Source organism: Myotis yumanensis, unplaced genomic scaffold, assembly GCF_028538775.1.
Source record: "Myotis yumanensis isolate MYYU_CA2020_CCGP unplaced genomic scaffold, mMyoYum1.0.hap1 SCAF_12, whole genome shotgun sequence".
Lineage (NCBI taxonomy): Eukaryota > Metazoa > Chordata > Mammalia > Chiroptera > Vespertilionidae > Myotis > Myotis yumanensis.
In genome coordinates, this window is record NW_027223763.1 from 20,711,688 (window position 1) to 20,731,476 (window position 19,789).

The 19,789-nt window shown below is 48.1% G+C and overlaps 1 protein-coding gene across 3 annotated transcripts in view; it reads right to left on the reverse strand.

Annotated features, from left to right (window-relative positions):
• ZNF462 (zinc finger protein 462) overlaps positions 1-19,789 on the reverse strand; it is a 137,682-nt gene that overhangs the window by 31,342 nt on the left and 86,551 nt on the right. For all 3 annotated transcript variants that reach the window (XM_070430967.1, XM_070430965.1, XM_070430964.1), the window contains exon 8: positions 89-344. In XM_070430967.1, the coding sequence (XP_070287068.1) occupies positions 89-344 (256 nt within the window). The remainder of the gene's footprint in view (positions 1-88; positions 345-19,789) is intronic.

Below are 19,789 nucleotides of genomic sequence, written 5' to 3' on the forward strand. Positions count from 1 at the left end.
CCAGGTCGGAGGGTGTAAGGAGCGTGTGGTGAGGGGCGGAGCGGGTGCAGCCACCTCGTGCTGCGAGGCTGTCCTTCACGCCACTTACTTAAAGCCTGTGTAAAAAGAGCAGTCCTTGCACTTGAAGAGCTTCTTCCCGCCGTGCTTGTCCCTGTAGTGGCGCCTGATGCTCTGGATGTAGCCGGAGGAGAATTCACAGAATTCGCAGTGGAGCACCGCCTCGGCTTTCTGTTCCCCGGCAGCTAGCGGCCCGGGGCTGACGCGGCTGTTGTTCCTCGCCAGCGCGGCCGACTGGTAGTGGTTCAGCTGCTGCTGCACATCTGGAGGCTCCGAGTAGGACGAGTCTGTGGACAGACGGGGGACATGACGCGGACACAGAGAACACAGTGGGGTGACGCTCGGAAACCCCCGACGTTTGTTCCAAGGGCGTTTTTAAGGGGCTGGGGAATGAGCCCCTCTTTCATCTTCATTTACACTTGACAGCACTTCTCTGGGGAAAGGCGGGGAGGGAGGACGCGTCACCCCCTTTCCTCTGACTTGGAGGGCCCATGCCATTTGGAAAGATCACTCTGAGGTTCAAGGTTTCAAAGTGAAGGAAGAAAGGGAACTGTGTTCCGTAAAGGAAACGGCAGTGTGGCCACTGGCTGCTGCAGGATACCCGTCCTTGTGGGTGAGACCAATAAACCGCACAATGAGCCCAGGACCCCAGGGGAGAGAGGCAGGTAAGAAGGTGATGCAAATATTCCCCCCCCCGTCTGCAGCCCAGAATGATTCAAACCTCCCCCTCCCCTCACAAAAGCCTTTAACAGAAGTGCTCTGGCTCACGGCACTCGCCAATATAAAAATGTTTTATGCCTTCACAGTTGAGCGATTTAAATTTTAGAATATCAAAATCCAACAGTGCTGCCCTGGAATGGATGGTTAGAGCTGAGTCAGCGTGGAGATGGAGATTTACTCACAAATCCCATTAAAATGAAACGCAAACAAGTTTCCCTGAAAGGTGTTTTGAAGTTTGCCGTTCGGACGAGAATGTCGGGAACGACGGGCACCAATCTCAACCCCAGGAGCCTCCAAGGCCCGGGGCGGAGAGATGCGGCCTCGATGGCTGGGAAAATTGAAGTTTCTTCTTTAAATTAAAAAAAAAAAGTATGTAAATAATTTCTTTGAAAAATAAAATAAAAGAAAGGCCTTGAGCCTTTTCCCAACACGCAGCGTTGCCTGCTGAGGCCGGGAGTTGGACAGCACGGTCCCGGGTCACCTACAGCGGCCGCGGGAGGTGCGACCACGCAGGTGAACTTCAGTGGAACTTTCCTCAAAAAGCACACACACGGCTCTTCTCTGACAGCCTTTCAGGCAGCAGGGAGAGGGGACAAGGCTGCACCCGCCTCCTCCCCACTTGACGGACACTTCATGTTGCAGGGCACGACCCCCGCAGACGAGGAGGGTTCGGCAAAACCCGTATGTGACGAAAGTACTCGGTCCATCCCGCTGGCCTCTTCGTTTCCACAAACAAAACCAGAGCGGCCTCGCTTACCGGGAAGGCATCTCCTGCCTTCAACATACGGAGCCACCCTCTTCCGTTCTCGCCCTCCTCCCCGCCCCCAATCTGTGTTCCTCACGACTGAGAAAAACCCCTTCGGAAATTGTACACGAACCTGCCAGACGCACAGAAATGAAACAAAAGGAAACGTGAACAATACCGGAGCCTCCCTGGGTTCCTTACCAGGTGTGAAGGGAGGACAAAGGGAGAGGGAAGGCAGGACACACTGAATTCATTCTGCCCCATTCTTTCATCTCCCTCTTCTCTAGTCCTCGACCTCGCTGATGAACCCACTCAGGATCACAACAATGCGATTGTCAACTTCTCATTCTTCCTTTCAATGGCAGGCTTGTTTACCATTTCAGGGATTGTTCGAGAGGTTTCCTATTTAAACCCTCAAGACCAGTTTCTGCTTAAAACGTACAATGAAGCACACAACGCACCCGCCTCTCTCGTTAACGCGGCGTGAGCTGCGGGCTCCGCACGGTCCCACCAGCACCCCAAGCCCGTCCTTCCCGGCAGTGCTTGTCCTGCTTCCCTCTTAGCTCCTCAGAAGGGAAGTTCTGTGACCCACTATCCATACACACGTCTCCTTAGACTTAGCCCGTATTCTCTCTAGGGTCCATTGCATATTCCATTGATCTCAAAGCAATGAATTCGACATCTAAACTCCAGTGTTTACATGTGATACGAAACCAGAAGGAACAGACACGCACGGAGTGGTGGGGAAAGCACCCCAAGAAAGGGAGGCTCCTCATCCTCCCCAAGTGGCAAGGCAACAGGTCGGACCAAGACAGACGTGTGTATCCATGTTATAAACTCCCCTTTTCCTGGGTAAGTCACATGCACAGGTTTGTTTACAGCAACAAGCAACTCCCACCCCTTAATGATACACTTGTAACAATGCCCAGGTTACAGCTTTTGGGGTCTTTTTAGCGCTTTACTTTCCTCTCTGGTGCCAACACACACACACACACACACACACACACACACACACACAGTCTCTCTCTCTCTCTCTCTCTGTCCCCCTCCCTTGGAATTTGTGAATAATGTACAACTTTGGCACTAACGTCATAAAGATGTGAGCGTGTTATGATTCCACCAATCTTAAAAAAGCCCACTTGCTAAGCTACAAAAAAAAACACCCCCTAATTTCTTCATCAAGCACAGGCTGAAGGGCAGGAACAGGGGTTTTGGGCCCAGTGAGCAGACAAGCAGATCGATAGGAGTGACGGGCATGCCACCAAAGTTAAAAATCATCATCATTAAAACTATCTTCTTTCGTTCTGCGCTTAAGAAAAGGAAAGGGAAGACAGCCTGAGCTTGGAGCCACTATGGTCAGGAGAAACAGGAAGCGCAGGAGTGTGCACCCCCTGGGAGACTGTCCCCAACCGCAGGCCACACAAGTCCCACCTCTGTCACCTTTACGGCAGGTCCCATGCACAAAGGCACCAACAGCAAAGGCGACGCTGGTGCGGACGTTCCCAGCCCAGCCCCGCCACAGGCAGTCTCGGGAGAGAAGTTCCCTCTCTGACTTGTAACTTTATTTCAGTCGGAAGAATTAAATTATAATTAGTTATTTAATTAAGCCATTATATGTAGCTAGCTATTTTGAAAATTGTCTATAATAGAAAAGAGTTCATTTTGAAAAATGAGGATCAAGCAAGAACTTTAGCACGGATGGTCCCCGTGCCTGTAGGCGTGGCTTCGGCATTTACTGCGCCACCAGCAATGAAGTCGCACAGCTCCCGTGTGCAGCGTGGTTCTCATCCCAATTCCACCCCTGAGCCTGAGAGTGACTGGTCACACAGCTACTAAAAGGCAGAGGTAGAATTTGTTTTAAATATTTATTTTTTAAATGTTATCTTTCTAGGAATACAATTTTGCATTTTTAAAGAGGAACTCTTTTTTCTAACTTTTTAAATTGATTTCAGAGAGGAAGAGAAAAACATCAATGATGGGAGAGAATCATTGATTGCTGCCTCCTGCACACCCCCTCCTGGGGATCGAGCTCGCATCCCCGGCATGTGCCCTTGACCGGAATCGAACCTGGGACCCTTCAGTCTGCAGGCCAACGTTCTATCCACTGAGCCAAATCGGCTAAGGCCAGAGATAGAATTTGTACAAAGATCTGTCCGACTCTAAAGTCTGAGTCATGTCTATGAGGCATCTGTACCCAATGGTGGGTCCCGTGATGCAGGTCAGAAGAACGAGGAAGAACATCTGAGTGCCCCACCATCAATAAACACACAGGAGAGGGGCAGAGAGGGAAGGTGCAGAAAGGCTGAAATAGGCGAGAAAATAACATTAGAATAGATAGAAATGATAACCAAATAGATAAAAAATAACATTAAACTGAATACAAAAGAAAATACTAAAACAAGCATTTTACAGCACATGGGGAAAAACACAGTAAGATTTGTGGGAAAGAAAACCATTCAAAATTTCAAAATGATTTATATATTTTTAAAAAGGTGTGTGTGGTGGGGTATCACACAGGAGACATTTCTACAAGCCTGAGGCACAGGTAAGCCCGGACAGTACCCAGAACTGGATGTCCACCTGCCCATCGGCACGTAGTAGTGAGATGCTTGATAAATTGTCCTAGAAAAATAATGCTCTAAAAAATCGTCGGCTGGGATTTGGCTGGGAAAGCAAAGGTACAGGAATGCAGACGGGAGAGGGGTTCTTCAGGCTGGTCTTGGACAGCCCAGGACTTCCAACCAGGGGAGGGCTGAGTCCAGATGAGGCCTCCCGCCCCTCTCACCGAGGCATCTTCTCGGAGAAATGGGAAATTTCTTGCTCTAATCCCAGCTCCCCAGAACACCAGCCAAAACCAATTTGAAGGTTTTATTTATTTTTTATTTTTTTTCTCCAGAAATTAGCCAGCACAAAGACTGACTAATAAAGGGAATCTGACTTTACAAAGGCAAGTGACACACAGTGAACCCTGGAGGGATAGGAGCATGGCAGAGGGAAGCTTTCTTCGATATTCTGATTCTGTGAACATCTCGTCAACACCCTTTGGCGCCAGGCCACGTGCTGGCTCTACAAGTTCAAAGTCAGAGAAGACGTGAGGGGTGCCTTCTAGGAACTCGGATCCACCAGGGAGAGCGCAGAGCGGCCGGCTGCTATGAAAATACAGGCCTGCTCCACATCCAGCAAACCTACTCCACCGACTGAAGGAATAAGAGAGGCACAGAGAACAAATGAACCGAAGTAACAGGAGAGTCTAACTACGGCAAGACCGAGAAAGACACACACAAGAGTCAGAATCAACTGGGCAGTATGTTGTGGGAGCCACAGAGGACGGCGCCCTGTGCACCGAGTGGTCCAGAAAGGAAGCCACACAGGAGGCCCCGTTCTCCATCGTCTGCGGCCGCATGTGAAGGTGGAGAGGTAGCAGAGGGCCTGGGGGCCGGCAACCACGTTTAGTTCTATTTGGGCTAGATTTCTGTGCAGACTTGGGAGACAGGCTTTCTGGTCAGTGTGAATCAAGTACCAGGAGGAAAAAAAAAAGACAAAAAGGATTTTAGGCAAGCCCATTTTAGAGGTGGCCAGGGGGCAAATGATTTAAATTACACCCATTCACTCAGCAAATTTTTACTGAGCATCAAAGTCAACTGTTCTGGGGCAGTCAGACCTGGCCCCTGACTTCAAGCAACTCCCGGTCTCAGACAGATGTGTAAATAACTGGTTGTGATACAATGCGCGCGCACACACACACATACACACAAAGTCTTGAGACGTCTGTGAAGAGCTGGTGGAGGAGTAAGAAAAAGCAGCGGCACCTGGGACATGATGGAATGTGGGCATGAGGGGGACGGAGGGACGAGGTCAAGAGCACCTGAGTGTCCATCAGTAAATTAACTGTATTAGTCAGCATGTTAGGTAACGAATCAACACTAGACATGAAGATACCTAAACGTTCAATTCACCAGACCTCCACCTTAAGTCATAAACAGGTATTAAAACAACTACATTCTCATCACAATGACTAAAAAGTAACTCAATTCCTACACAGAAAAGAAATGACCCGAGGACGAGTATAAACAAAACGTTGTGTACATAGAGGGTGCCGTAGGCTGCAGAAGGGAGAGTTTTAAATCTTCAAGTTCTAAAACAGCATTGGAAGTTTGGAAGAATGCATAGATGGTAGTTCTCTTCAGAAAAGCAGGCGATTGGGCAGCTAAAGGCTGGTGGTGCAAGGAATCCGAAATAGAATATTACCTGTGGATAATTTAACCACAAACACTGTATACAGCCACAGCATGGGGGTAGGGCAGGGAGGGAGACCTGAATAAGCTGGGATTGCAGCCCACTGTTTCTAGTGGAGAAATTACAGACAATCTGAGAATAGCACACCGACAATGACAAGAGAGCAGCCATTCGCCAGGAGAATTCTGGAATGCCACGTAACTTCTACCACACAGCTGCTAATGAACTTGGGCAGAGGACAGAAATGATCTAAGCATTTTCGTGCCTGTGACAGGGACCCAGGTGTCTGCAGTGACAAGTCAGAGGATTCCCGCTGCCGTGGGAAACGCAGAGAGATGGTCCGTGCCTGCATCCAAAGCGGAAACCCTTTCGAGCTTTATGGCTGATGGGCCCCTTACACTCCACTCGCTGAACGCTGTCACCGTCTTTGCCCACACATCACCTTTTGCGTGCCGAACGTCTGCGAATGGCTCTTCACTTCATTTAGGCTCAAACTGAGGTTCTCCCTTCGGAGTGTCACACGTCTCCCGCAGCAGCACACTTAACCAGCTATCTCGTTCTGGAGATACATGCCATGACCCCCTCCCACCATTTCCTCTCCGGTCCCCGGCCTTCCCTTCCCATGGTTCCTTCAGATCCTCAGGTCCCAGATGGGCGACTCTAACAGCCTCCTAGCCGGTCCTCCTTCCTCTGAGGTCTCTTCTAGTGTGGCCCACACACACATCAGAGACATCTAACACACACCTTTACGATTAGGATATGATTATGCCTCGGTGCTCAAGGATTAGTCTCCTTTCCTGCTCTCTGCATATACAGCCCTTCAGCCCGGTCCTAGGCCACCTGTCCAGCCTCACATGTCCATCCAGCTTCTGACTCCCCGCACCTTCTACACGTGCCATCACTGGAGGCCTTGATCAGGGCTGCCCGGTGCTCTTCCTCTGCTTTCTGTCTGGCAGATTCCTAGCCGCCCTTTAAAACTCAGCTGAAACGTCACCCATCCTGTGACGGTGTTCCCAACAACCCAGGAGGAGCTCTGCTGTCCTCCGTGCTGGCCAGCACACACGCCTCGTGACGCTCACCCTCATCTCCTAGAACCTCACATGACACTGACACCGTCTCTTAAGCAACCTCCACCACCATGGCCAGATCTATGCCTTCGACCTTCAAACATCCTGACCACAAAAGACCACGGTGTCAGTGTCCCTGCTGGCGTGTGGGTCTCTCAGCAGGTCCATCCACGTCTGCTTCCAGCAGTTGAGTTAATGCTATCAAGAATCAGTTTTGCCCTGGCTGGTGCTGCTACGTGGTTAAAGCATCAGCCCGAGCACTGAAAGGTCACAGTCAAGGGCATGGACCTGGGTTGCAGGTTCCATCCCCGGCCTGGTCAGTGCACATGCGGGAGCCAACCAATCGATGTGTCTCTCTCACATAGATGTTTTTCTCTCTCTCTCTCCCTCTGTCCCTCCCTCTCCCTCCACCACTCTCCCACCCCGCTGTCTCCTCTCTTCCACTCTGAGAATCAATGGAAAAAATAACCTCAGGTCTAGATTAACAACAACAAAAAAGGAATCAGTTTTACTTCTTCCCAAACTTCCTTGTACTACTTATATTTGCTACTGAGCTTCTTCAACTTAATTAATATCATCTACAATGATGAAATGTAGGTATAAAAGGTGTCATTTCTATGAAAGCTACACTGAATGCTTTGAAAAGTCAAGTTGCTAAAAAAATTACTGTCAAATGATGTTTTGGCAAGACCAACTGTGAGAGACGGAGGAGAACATAAAAGTCTAGGAGGACTCTTCTCTCAGATTGTTCCATGAATGTCTAAATTATCGTTCCACTTAAATAATGCGAAACCTGGAAGCAGCATATGAAGCAATGTAGGTGACTGCAGTTTATGCGAGAGGCTAAAGAGAAAATCCAGCCCAAGAACCCAGATTCCAACACACACACATTACCTTACTCCACCCAGTACAGGCAAATAAACATACTTACATTTTCAATGAAAATAATATGCTTAAGGCATTTTAAAAAGGATTCCCTGGATTGAGAGACTTTCAAACATAACGGAGAAACTCTAAGCCTCTTCAAATAAGAGTTTCTACTGTATCTATCTGTATGTTTGTCCCCCATTTTTTACTAATTCAGAAAATATTTACGCAGCCTTCTGTATACCAGGCACTTCTGAGCGCTTTGGATATATCAGTGAAAACAAACAACAAAAACAGAGCTTACATTTTAGATGAACAGGAACAGTACCTTCTGTGCTTACATAGCCTCAGAGACTCATGGTTCTTCATCAGGTTACTAAAGAACAGATTGTGGACAACTTTTTTTTTTTTTTTACCTCTAGTCCTATCTATCTATCTATCTATCTATCTATCTATCTATCAATCATCTATTTTAGGTTATGAAAATAGTATGTAGCATACTGCTGTCAAGGTAATTCACACTCGAGCAGTTTTTAAATAAAAAGATTTCTTAGGTTCTATCTGAATTCCTCTGAAACTTGATTGAATTCTCTTTCTCAAGATACCTGTGGTTCCCTGTGTGCTATTAACATAGAGCCGAGTCTGGCACGCAGAAGAAAACCACCAAGAACAAATCACCAATGCAACTTTCCACGGATTTCCTTCAGAGATTCTCAACCTGCCCTCTTCTCTCCATGGGACATTCCAGAAGAAAGTTTATATTAGAAGTGAAGCTGTGGGCCACAAGCCATTCCAGCTCCTTCTGGACAGTGTCTGAAGGGAACATAAATCTCTAGAGGCAGCCACGTTATTTTATTTCCTTCTTTTGATTATGCCTTGAAAATCTCCAGGCCAAGGACTCTGGCACCTCCTTGTCTCGTGTCATCAGTGGAGTTCTCTGGCCTGGATGCACGAGATTATGATACAATGGCCAGGGGGACAATGGGCACCGGGCGACTATATATAGGAATTCTGGGCTTGGTTGTCATGGAAGCAAATGGGAAAACAAACGCCTAATCCTGAAAATAAGGCCGAGGCCAAGGAAACACACACTAAAAACTTCCTGTCATTCTGATGAGTGAAAACAAAACCTTGCCATATGATCAGGGAATAGATGAGGAAAAACCCCAAACCAAACAAAATGTTAGTTTTCAAAATGACAAACACACAGCACGGAAGGCTCTCTTGTTGAGATGAGTGTCCCATCGTAGATTAAGTTCATTGAAAGGGTCTCGCAAAGGCCTGTTTTATGAAGCTTCGTGTTCTCATTCTCCCTGTATTTGGGGGGAATCCAGGCAAGACTGCCCTAGGACAAAGAGGGTTCCTGGACCTGCGATTCATTAGGTCCTATATGTGGGGACAAGCCCCATTTGTCTCTCTACACTTTTTCCCCAATAGCATCACCATCCACCAACCAATGAAATCAGGTCAAATCCTCGACTCAGTGGAGGAAGCCCTGTTGGTCCAACCGCCTGAAAAGCTCAGTGCAAACCACACACCGTCCGCTGCACTGCTCTTGTCCAGGCCCCTGCGGTTGCCGGCGTAGACCCCAGGGCATAGCCTTCCTAACTGGCTTTCTAGTTCCAAGTTTCTTCTCCCTTAAGATTCCTTTCTTTTCTAAAAGCAAATGTGAGTGTGGGACCCGCCCATCCTTACAGGAGGAAGTCCAAGCTGAGACCTGGTGGCTCTCCATCTGCCCAGCCCCACCCCCAGTCCACACCCACTCCTCCCACGGCGCTGACCACGGCCACAGGGAAAGCTCTCAGTGGCACTCTGGCTGCTTCCGTTCACGGCTTCTTTGCACATTCTTGCGAGGCCTTTCTTCTACTTTTCAGCCTGGCAAACTCTTATCATCTTTCAAAACTGCAGTCAGTTCACATTTACCACCACCACGGAGGAGATCTCTGATCTTTCTAGATGCACATTCAATCTCTCTCTGAGCTCCCCCATGCGTTCTCACCAAGCTGCTGTGGGGCCCATTTACTTTACCTCCACCAGACTATGATCTCTTGCAAGCAGGACACCCATCTATCCAACCACATGTAACTTTTCATTTCACTTATTTAATTTTTAAAACTGATTTTAGAGAGAGGGGAAGGGAGAGACAGAAACATGGATGAGAGAGAAACACCAATCGGCTGCCTCCTGCATGCCCCCCACTGGAGACTGAGTCTGCACCCTGAGCATGTGCCCTGACCTGGAACCGAACTAGTTACCTCCTAGTGCATGGGACGACGCTCAACCCACTGAGAATTATACTAGCCGGGCCATATGTAACTTTAGAAGTTCATATCCCTACATCTACACGATGGAATACTATGCTGCTGTTAAAAAGAAGGAACTCCTACCATTTGCAACATCATGGATGGAACTGGAGAGCATTATGCTAAGTGAAACAAGCCAGTCAATGAAGGAAAAATACCACATGATCTCACTCATTCATGGATAATAAAGACCATTACAAACTTTTGAACAATAATAGATACAGAGGCAGAGCTGCCTCAAACTGATTGTCAAACTGCAGTGGGAAGGCCAGAGAGAGTTGGGGGGCAGGAGGGAGGGGAGTAAGAGATCAACCGAAGGACTTGTATGCATGCATATAAGCATAACTAATGGACATAAGACACTGGGGGGTAAGGGAGGGTAGGGGTTTGTCAAGGGCGGGGGGGAAAAAAAGGACACTTATGTAATACCCTTTGTAATACTTTAAGCGAAAAATAAAAAAATAAAAATAAATAAATAAATAAATAAAAATAAATAAAAAAAAAATTAAAAAAAGAAGTTCATATCCCCCAGAACTTAGCTCAGGGCCTAGCCCAAAACATGTGGTCAACAAACATATTCCACAGATCCAAAGAGTTCAAAGAGAAAAAAAAGTGCTCTGGAAAACCCAGATTTAAAAGAAAAACCCTAACTAACCAAGCGTCCCTCTCTCTCTTTGGATGCTGAGGTTAAGAGAGCCTTCCCACTGAAACACTGACCCACTTTTTAAATTGCCTGGAGAATGGCTTCTAGAACATTTGAGAATCCGAATGGAACAAAATTCATAACCCCGGGCCATCCAAAAAAGCCAAAAACGTAATTTCTGGTTTTGACCCTGAATCAACTCTATGAAACGGATATTAGGCATCTGGTAGCTATGTTAGAAATTTCTATGTACAACTGTCTCTCCCTCCTTCTTGTACCCACTGGTAGGCACAGATGCCTGTGCAATGCACAGGTGTAACAGGCGCCAGGTACCTGAATGCACCGTGACTTCCTTTAGTCACCTTCTAAGGCCATGAACATACAGCCCTGGGGGACCTATGAGGAGGTCCTCGCGGATTCCTTTCAGATGTTCAGTACTGCACTCTCACTGTACACAATGTTTTACCCGTTTTCCTCCGTCAGGAAAGCACTCATCCCGGATCTGTAGTGTTCAGACCACCCATTCTGCCGAACAACCTGTGGCAGCGCAAAAGCAGCAATGGCTTCACGTCGCCCAGCCCGTCAATGGAGAAACAGAACACGCCCGGGGCGCCTGCAGGCCCCCCTTTCCAAAACACGGTCCTGTCCTGCCACAGTCACTAGCGAGCATCGTAGGTCTAACCTTCTGCACTAAACAGTATTGGACCCCAAAGTGCCTGCTCTTAAATATCCTCCTTGACACAGGCTGGGGATCTGTAGGGACACAAACGAATGTGCGGTGCCTTTTTCTAACGTTTTTGGGAGGAAGCTCGGTGGCATCCGCCATTGTTAATTCAGACGCTCTTCCAATACCAAGTGCTTAATTCACCCGTGACTCTTTTGAGTTGAGTGATGAGGAAGTGAGGTTTCCTGCTGTTTGTTTAGATCGTATAGATGTCTTTACCGCACTGACAATCCAGGGAAAACGGTTGAGTACAAAGGCCTCTTTATAGCAGTGACTTGGCCTCAACCCGAGAGAGCCTGCCAGCCACTTCAGGTGATAGTTGGAGCTTAGAAGCCAAGGCCAAGGCCACAGTGCTTCCTCCTCAAGACCCAACCGGAAGGGAGATGCCTACGGACTGCAAGGAGATGGTGACAGTGCATGGTGCGCTGTGGAAGTGCAGTGAGGGCCCAGACAGGGAGTCACTGTAGCGAGTTCTTAAAGATCAGACAATCGGGAGGAAAGAACACATATGAGTGCACGCATGTATGTATAGACACAGACAGCTCTAAGTGATGACATGGAAAGCAGATGGGGAAGGCAATGGCCGGTCAGGAACGGGAACAAATAGCCACGCTTCAAAGCCGGGTTTCTCTACAACTGTCCCCCTGCAGCAGGAGTCTCTGAATCAACAAACCCAGTGGGTTGCGGGCCCTTTTTCCTTTTCTTTTCACCCATTCCCATGCAGGGTAAGAAAATCCTGGCAATGGGTTAAGCTATATATTTAATCACCATTAAATACTACAGCAGTGATTTCAACCTTTTTCATCTCACGGCACACACAAATTAATTAGTAAAATGCTGCGGCACACCTAAAAATATCAATAATAAAAGCGTAATATGCTAATTAGACCGGATGTCCTTCTGGATGAAGCCGGGGCTGCAAGGGAAGCCCGGGTCCCAGGTGCTAGAGGGAAGCCTAGGTCCCCGGTGCCCGAGGGAAGCTGGTGCTGGCAGTGGGTGGAGGGCGAGGGGGGGAGAAGGGGGAAGAGGAAGGCCTACTCTTGCACAAATTTCATGCATCAGGCCTCTAGTATTATATATTTTGCCAATCTGACACAAAAAAGGTGTAATTTTGATTCATTAACACCAGATAACTATTGTTGACTTGGCTATTGTCTTTTTTTTATTTGACAATCTCAGGGCAAAGAGGGCAGTGCCCTGACTAAATAGTCAGAAATTGCATGTTTTACAAATACTTGCAGCACACCGGTAAGAATCACTGCACCAGGTTCTTCCTTTAGGGCAGTTCTTACTCCAAACGCACCCACAGGAATACTGCTCAGTGGCACTGGGCTCAGGTGTAGGGCAGAAGCCTCCAGGAAGCCAGAGGGGTTGGGAAGTGAGGCCCACGTTCACCTTCTGCTGTCGCAGCCAGGTAGGTCTATGTCTAGCAATTGTCAGGTGCTTTTTACAAGGTCACTCGCTGACCTTCACCAGGACCTTAAGAAATGGAAATACAGTGTCCCACTATGCAGACAGGGACACAGGCATTTCTCAGCTCTCCTCCTGTCCCTGTGGAGACTCTCAGCTATGCAGACCTCTGGTTCCTCACCTGCAGAATGGAGACAATAACACTGGCAACTCCCCAGGTGCTGTGGGGAGTCTAGGAGACCAGGTGTGAAGCACAGTGCCTGGCACACAGGCTTGAAGGGTCTCAGTGCCACAGGTGTTAAAGCCTACGCCGTACAATTTTGCACTGAATTATAAATTGCTTTTTGGCGTTGGCGTTTCCTACAGATGAAAGAACTTGGTCCCTTTGCTGGACAGCAGGATGGAGAGGTGCAGCATCTCTTACGCTGCTCTGAACAGATGCAGCGAGCGTTCCTCCCGGTGGCGGGCTCGCGGCAGGTGCACGGCAGCTAGTGTTTGACTGATTGATTCTGGGCAAAGCCAACTGCATTGCTACTTCTGGCAACAACTCGCCAGCTTATCCCGCAAGTGGAGGTGGCTGCAAAGGGGAGGGGACTGGCTGTGAGACCGGGATTCAGCTCAAAGGCAGGCTCGACCGAATGACAACCCGGATTCAATGAGTCACCTCCATTTTGTTGGGTAACAATGAGCACAGAATGGCCCCAAGTCAACCTGCTACAAAAGGGCTGGTAAGAGCACATTCAATTCTCAAACTTTACAGGCTTTTTGGGCAACCATTCTGAGGTCTACAGTATTTCCCTTTAAATTTCTTTCAAGATCACCTCCAGCTTTCGAGCAAGGTAACTGGATTATCGGACTAGCAGCTGTGTCAATCACCCCATCTCAATGACCCTCTCCCACCCCACCTGACCCTGCAGCCCTGTCCTTTCCTCCCCTCCCCCTTATTCTCTTTCTCTTGACAGCACATCTTACCACCTGGTCTGATATGTACTGGCCGACTGTCTGGTTTTCCACACTATCTATGAGGGATTTGCACGGATTTTTGGATTTTAGTTCACGACAGATGAGGGCATTTAAACCGTTTGTACGCCATAAGCGTCTATAGGCGCAAGGATGGTTTCCGTTTTGGGCGCGTGGCAGTGAACTGGTTAAACTCAGCTGAGCATGAAGCATTTCCCCAATGCTCAGTATGAGAAACTCAGGGTCTATGCCTTACACCTGCCTTGTAAGTCTATGTGACTGCCGTGGCCAGTGTGGCACCACAAACACCAGCACTCAAGACTAGATTCAGTCACTCAAAGAACCCGTCTGACTGCCTGTGCCGTGCAAGGAAACCCCAAAAGTTAAACGGTGGCCTCTGCCTTCAAGACTGGCGGTCTGGGGGGAGATGGACAGACAGTTACAACAGAGTGTGATCGGTGCTATGATCCCAATAGGAGCTCAATGATCTGCAGAAGCAAAAAGGCGGCCCCCTGGCCAGACAGGAAGACCGGGAAGGCCTCTGGAGGAGACGGGATTCTGGTTTCCAAGGACAAGGAGGAATCAGTCAAGTGCATGGAGTAGTGAGGAGGGTGCCGTGGAGAAGCGTGATCCAGGAAGAAGGAAGAGCGGGCCTGGAGTGGGAGACGGCAGGACTGTAGGGACAGGGCATCGGCGTGGCTGCCGCGCAGTACACCGGAGGGAAGGAGGGTGAGAATGATCCCAGAGAAGCGTGGGGCCCAAATACCAGCCTTCCATGCTGAGCGTGAAATTTATTCTGATGGCAAAACAGCCAGCCACTGGAAGCGAGACAGAGGCCGCACGTTTTTATCTTTTCTGTGCTTTTTCTAACCTGCACCCATAGCCTCGACCAGCTCCCTCTCAGAGGGCAAAGCAGCTTAGTGTAAGGGAATTTCCACGGTGAGGAAAACAACCAGCAGCACGACCCCGTTGATGACAAATGTCAGCAGACCACGATTCCACACTTGGTTTTGTAAAGTAGCAAACACCAATGTAGGACCTTTTCTCCTCTGGGTTTTACTAGGAGGTTGGAGCTGTCCCTTTGAAATCCAGTGCCTGCCCTAGTTGGTTTGGCTTGGTGGATAGAGCGTCGGCCTACGGACTAAAGGGTCCTGGGTTCGATTCCAGCCAAGGGCACATGCCTGGGTTGTGGGCTAGATCCCCAGTAGGGGGCATGCAGGAGGCAGCCGGTCAATGATTCTCTCTCATCATTGATGTTTCTATCTCTCTCTCTCCCTCTCCTTTCCTCTCTGAAATCAATAAAGAAATATATACACATACAAAAACATTTGGACTGAAGGGTCCCGGGATCGATTCCAATCAAGGGCATGTACCTCAGTTGCAGGTTCCACCATGGCCCTGGTTGGGGCCACTGCAGGAGGCAACCAATTGATGTGTCTCTCTCACATCAATGTTTCTCTCTCTGTGTCTCTCCCCATCCCTTCCACACTCTCTAAAATAAAAAGAAAGAAATTCAGTTCCTACTGTGTCTACTGAATGCACTACACTTACAGCTGGAATAGATTACGGCCCCAACCAGGGGAAGGGAAGATGGAAACTCGGTCGGCTACCTTGTCTGCTCCCCACCAACCCTTCATGTGGGAAAAAAATGACAAGCAAGCACAGGAAACCAAGTGGTATGTCCATGTGCTGGCAAACACCAAAAACATGCAGGCGTCAGCCAAGATCCCATGGTCTGTTTTCCAAATACAGGGCCTCAGCAACTTCCCAAATGTTTCTAGATCTGAATTTTACTCCCGAGCTTTCACACCCATGTGCCAACCCAAGGACAACACATTTCGTGGGCTCATTTAGATTCAACTCAATGGTCCAAATTTTATCTTGTAAAGCGATTCAATATCCATCTGGATTCATTAGCTTTTTATGAATGGTTTGTTTGATGATCACCAATTGGTTGCAGTTGCGTGTTAGGAAGCTGACAGACACAAAGGTCACCAGATCGTGTATTTCATGAGCTCCCAGGGCATCAGGGGAGAGAACAACAATACACACTAACATGAGTACTCAAAGAAAGGAGCGAATGCCCACGGGCATCTCTATCTGTTGTTAGCAGAGTGGCCAGAAGACAATGGGGCTCTGGAGTCAGGAAAAACAAAAATTCAAATCTTGATTTACTGCTTTACACTGTTGTAATGACTATTTACAGGACACAACTTACTTTCATTTTACATTTGTAGGAACTGTCTACTCTAAGAAGGAAGCGGCCCTGGGCCAGAAGGTTAGAATAGAATGATGAGCAGGACAAAACCCTAAACCTAATGAGCTTCCTTTCTGGCAGAATGGACCCCATGTCCCCAGGGGAGGCAGGGCACAGCACAGTGGGGCATGGACGTTATGAGAAGCATGATGGGAGCGAAGGCATCGGCACGTGGCTTTGAAGGGCAAATAGGGTCTGGACATGTGGAAACGGAGCCCAGGGGGGGCACGGGTTGGAGTTATTTGACAGGCACGTGGAGCTGGTAAAGACTCGTTAATAGAAAAATGGGTAGAGGACCTGAAAATATACCTCTCCCAAGAAGACAGACAAACTGCCAATAGATATATGAAAAGATGTTCCACCTCACTGGCAATCAGGGAAATGCAAATTAAAACTACAATGAGATACCACCTTACACCAGTTAGAGTGGCCACTATCAACAAGATAAGCAACAAGTGTTGGAGAGGTTGTGGAAAAAAGGGACCCCTCATCCACTGCGGATGGGAATGTAGACTGCTACAACCACTATGGAAAGCAGTCTGGCGATTCCTCAAAAAATTAAAAATAGAGCTACCATATGAACCAACAACCCCACTCCTGGGTATATACCCAAAAAACTAGAAATCATTTATACACAAAGATATATGCACCCCTATGTTCACTGCAGCATTATTCCTGGTGGCCAACAGTTGGAAACAGCCAAAGTGCCCTGCGATAGAGGACTGGATAAAGAAGATGTGGTATATATACACAATGGAGTACTACACGGCCATAAGAAAGGATGAAATAGCGTCATTTACAACAACATGGACGGACCTTGAGAACATTATGCGAAGTGAAATAGGTCAAACAGAAAAAGCTAAGAACTACACGATTTCACTCATGTGTGGATATAAAACTGAAACTTGGGAACACAAACAGGAGTGTGGTGGTTGCCAGAGGGAGGGGGGTGGGTAAGGAAATGGATCCTAATATGAGGTGACAGGAGGAGATTTGACTTTGGGTGGTGGGCACATGGTCCTATATACAGATTTTGTAAATTAGTAATCCAGACATGAAATCTGTATGTTCATGCTGACTAATGTCATCCCAATAAAAACTAAAGAAAAGAAAAAGACTTTTTTAAAAAAATTTTTTTAACATACTTTTATTGATTTCAGAGAGGAAGGGAGAGGGAGAGAGAGATAGAAACATCAATGATGAGAGAGAATCATTGATCGGCTGCCTCCTGCACGTCCCCCACTGGGGATCAAGCCCGCAACCCGGGCATATGCCCTGACTGGGAATCGAACTGGCAACCCCCTGGTTCCTAGGTCGACGCTCTACTGCTGAGCTACACCCGGCTGGGCAAGAAAAAGACTCTTGAATAGGAGAATGGTATGACTCTTAACCTTGCCTAGGGACTGAAGGGAAGCATTTGCAGATGGGGTGAATATGGTAATGGCTCAGGCAAAAGATGGGGACGGGAAGGAGGGGGTAAATTTGCGAGGAAGTGAGGAGATGGGAACTGGGCTGACCAGGCAACCGACTGGCTGATGGAAGGTGGGTCCAAGGAGACCTGAAGACCCAGAGGATCCCAGGTGGGCACAGGAAGTTCGGGAGGAAGTCACTGAGTTCCAGTTTAGAACCTTGGACGTAAAGGCCGAGTGAGGCCTGCAGGTGGAGAAAGGGAGGAGCACATGCAATAAAGGGTCTGGGACTTAAGCTGAGAGGCGAGGGCCGGAGGTCGAGACTCTGGCATCATCAGACGAGCATGGCTCCATGTGCATGTGAAGGGGGAGCACAGGAGAGGACGGGGGCCCCGACCAGTCACGTGACGGCAGCTGGAGGAAGAGCGCTGAGAGCAAGGTAAAGAGATGGTATTGCCAAAGGACAGCCCCTAACACACGCAGGCCCCAAACCAAGGAAGGAGGAGTTCCCTGGGAGGAAGGTCAGCAGTTTTAAATGCCACGGACAAAAAAAGATGAGGCAGGAGCAAAGGCCATGGACTTGTTTGTCTGAAGTCACGGTCAATCCTCAGGGAAGCCACTTCATTAAGCGGTGGGGCCAGAGTCCCACGGCAAGGGACTCCAGAGAAGGGGAGGGGGCAAGGGGAGGTGGCGGCGGGTGCAAACAGGCAAAGAATGACTCCTTCCCAGGGAAAACGCCCCTGGAGGTTGCCGATGGGAGGCCACTGCATCAAGTGCCAATGCCGAAGGCACAAGACAGATGCCAGCAGTTCAAGGCAAGAATGAGTGGCAAGTAAAGGTCCCTTTAAGAGATTTGGAGACAACAACTGCAATTGCAGGAACAGGATGACCAAAGGTCCTATCCAAGAATGACTGTAATAGTTAAAACACAAAACACTTTCCTGGGGCTCCTATAGCTTCTTCTTTTAGACTCTCCAGGGGAAAAATAACACCTCTAAGAACTGAGGTTTGGGGGAGCAGTGTGACGTAGGACACAGCACTTTGGAGCAGGCCGATGTGCACCTTACCTGCAACTCTGACAGAGGGCGACTGTGGCCTTTTTAAGCCCGTTTCCCCCTCACTCCTTGCAGAACATTTGGTCCTGCCCAAAATGTCCACTGAGACACTTGGTCCATGCCCAGAGGTCCTTGATATTTGGGCCTGTCCAAAATGCCCAGGGACACATTTGGTCCATGTCAAAATGTCCTTGACGCGTAAACCCTGGTCTTCTGCAAGATTCGAACCCTGACCCGCCCACCCAACCCCACGGGCCATGGCCAGCGAGGCTCCTGAGGCAAGAAGAGTTCTTGGCATACGGCCACAGTACAATTATTGGGCCCATAAAACCTAATAGCGCTTTTTATTTATTAACCCTATAAACCAAAAGTAGGCATAAACGTGATGGGCTATTTGAACCCAGAGATGTTTTCTAAGCATGCATAGAAGGTCCTGTCTCATGGGATGTTTATGTTTAATCATCCAAGATTTTTAATTAATTCATTCATTAACGAGGGAGCCAGTAAGATGTCACAACTGGTCAGAGAAGATTTTTTTTTTTAAAAACCACGTGTTTATAGGAAGTAAAGGAAGCTTAAATGAGTCTACGCACAGATGCAAAAACTTCTCTCTCCACAGGCAATGATCAATTGCACTCTAACAGACATAACAAATTTGTAATATGGGAAGAACCATTTGCATTAACATCACTTTTCTACAACTTAAAGGGCTGTCAAATAGCTCGACGAGAATGAAAGGTGGGTGAACTAATCAAGACACCCACAAATATAGATCTATGTCCATTTTAAAGGTTTTTTATTATAATTTTTCCTAACAGAGCTATTAAAAAAATAAGACAACAGGCAGAAAAATGGAGCCACTTCTGCTAAGTCCCACATCACCAAACTGAGATTTAATTTCATTAGTTCCAGCTCTCCCAGAAATGGAATCTTCCACCTGTCAATCAGCAATGTCCTGAGCAGCACTAGTGGGAAATCTGCCTAACAGACCCGTCACCCCACAAAGAAGTTACCCTGCAATGACTAACCCCCTTTTCTGCCCAGTGTAACATCCCGTTCCTGGTCCCTCCGGCCTACAAGTCCTCCGTTGTGTACAGCTCCTCAGAGCTCCTTTCGGATAGACTGGACACCAACTAATTCATCAACCGCTGAATAAAGCCAGTAAGAGCTTTAAAATGTACTCAGTTGAATTTTGTTTTTTAACAGAGTTAAGAAGTACGTTAAGCCAGTAATGAATTAGTTACTAGATCAATACTAAGTACTTTCTATGGGTTTACGGGACAGACCGGATGAGAAAAGTGGAGCATCTCTTTCACGTGTTGGTTACGGAGCTATG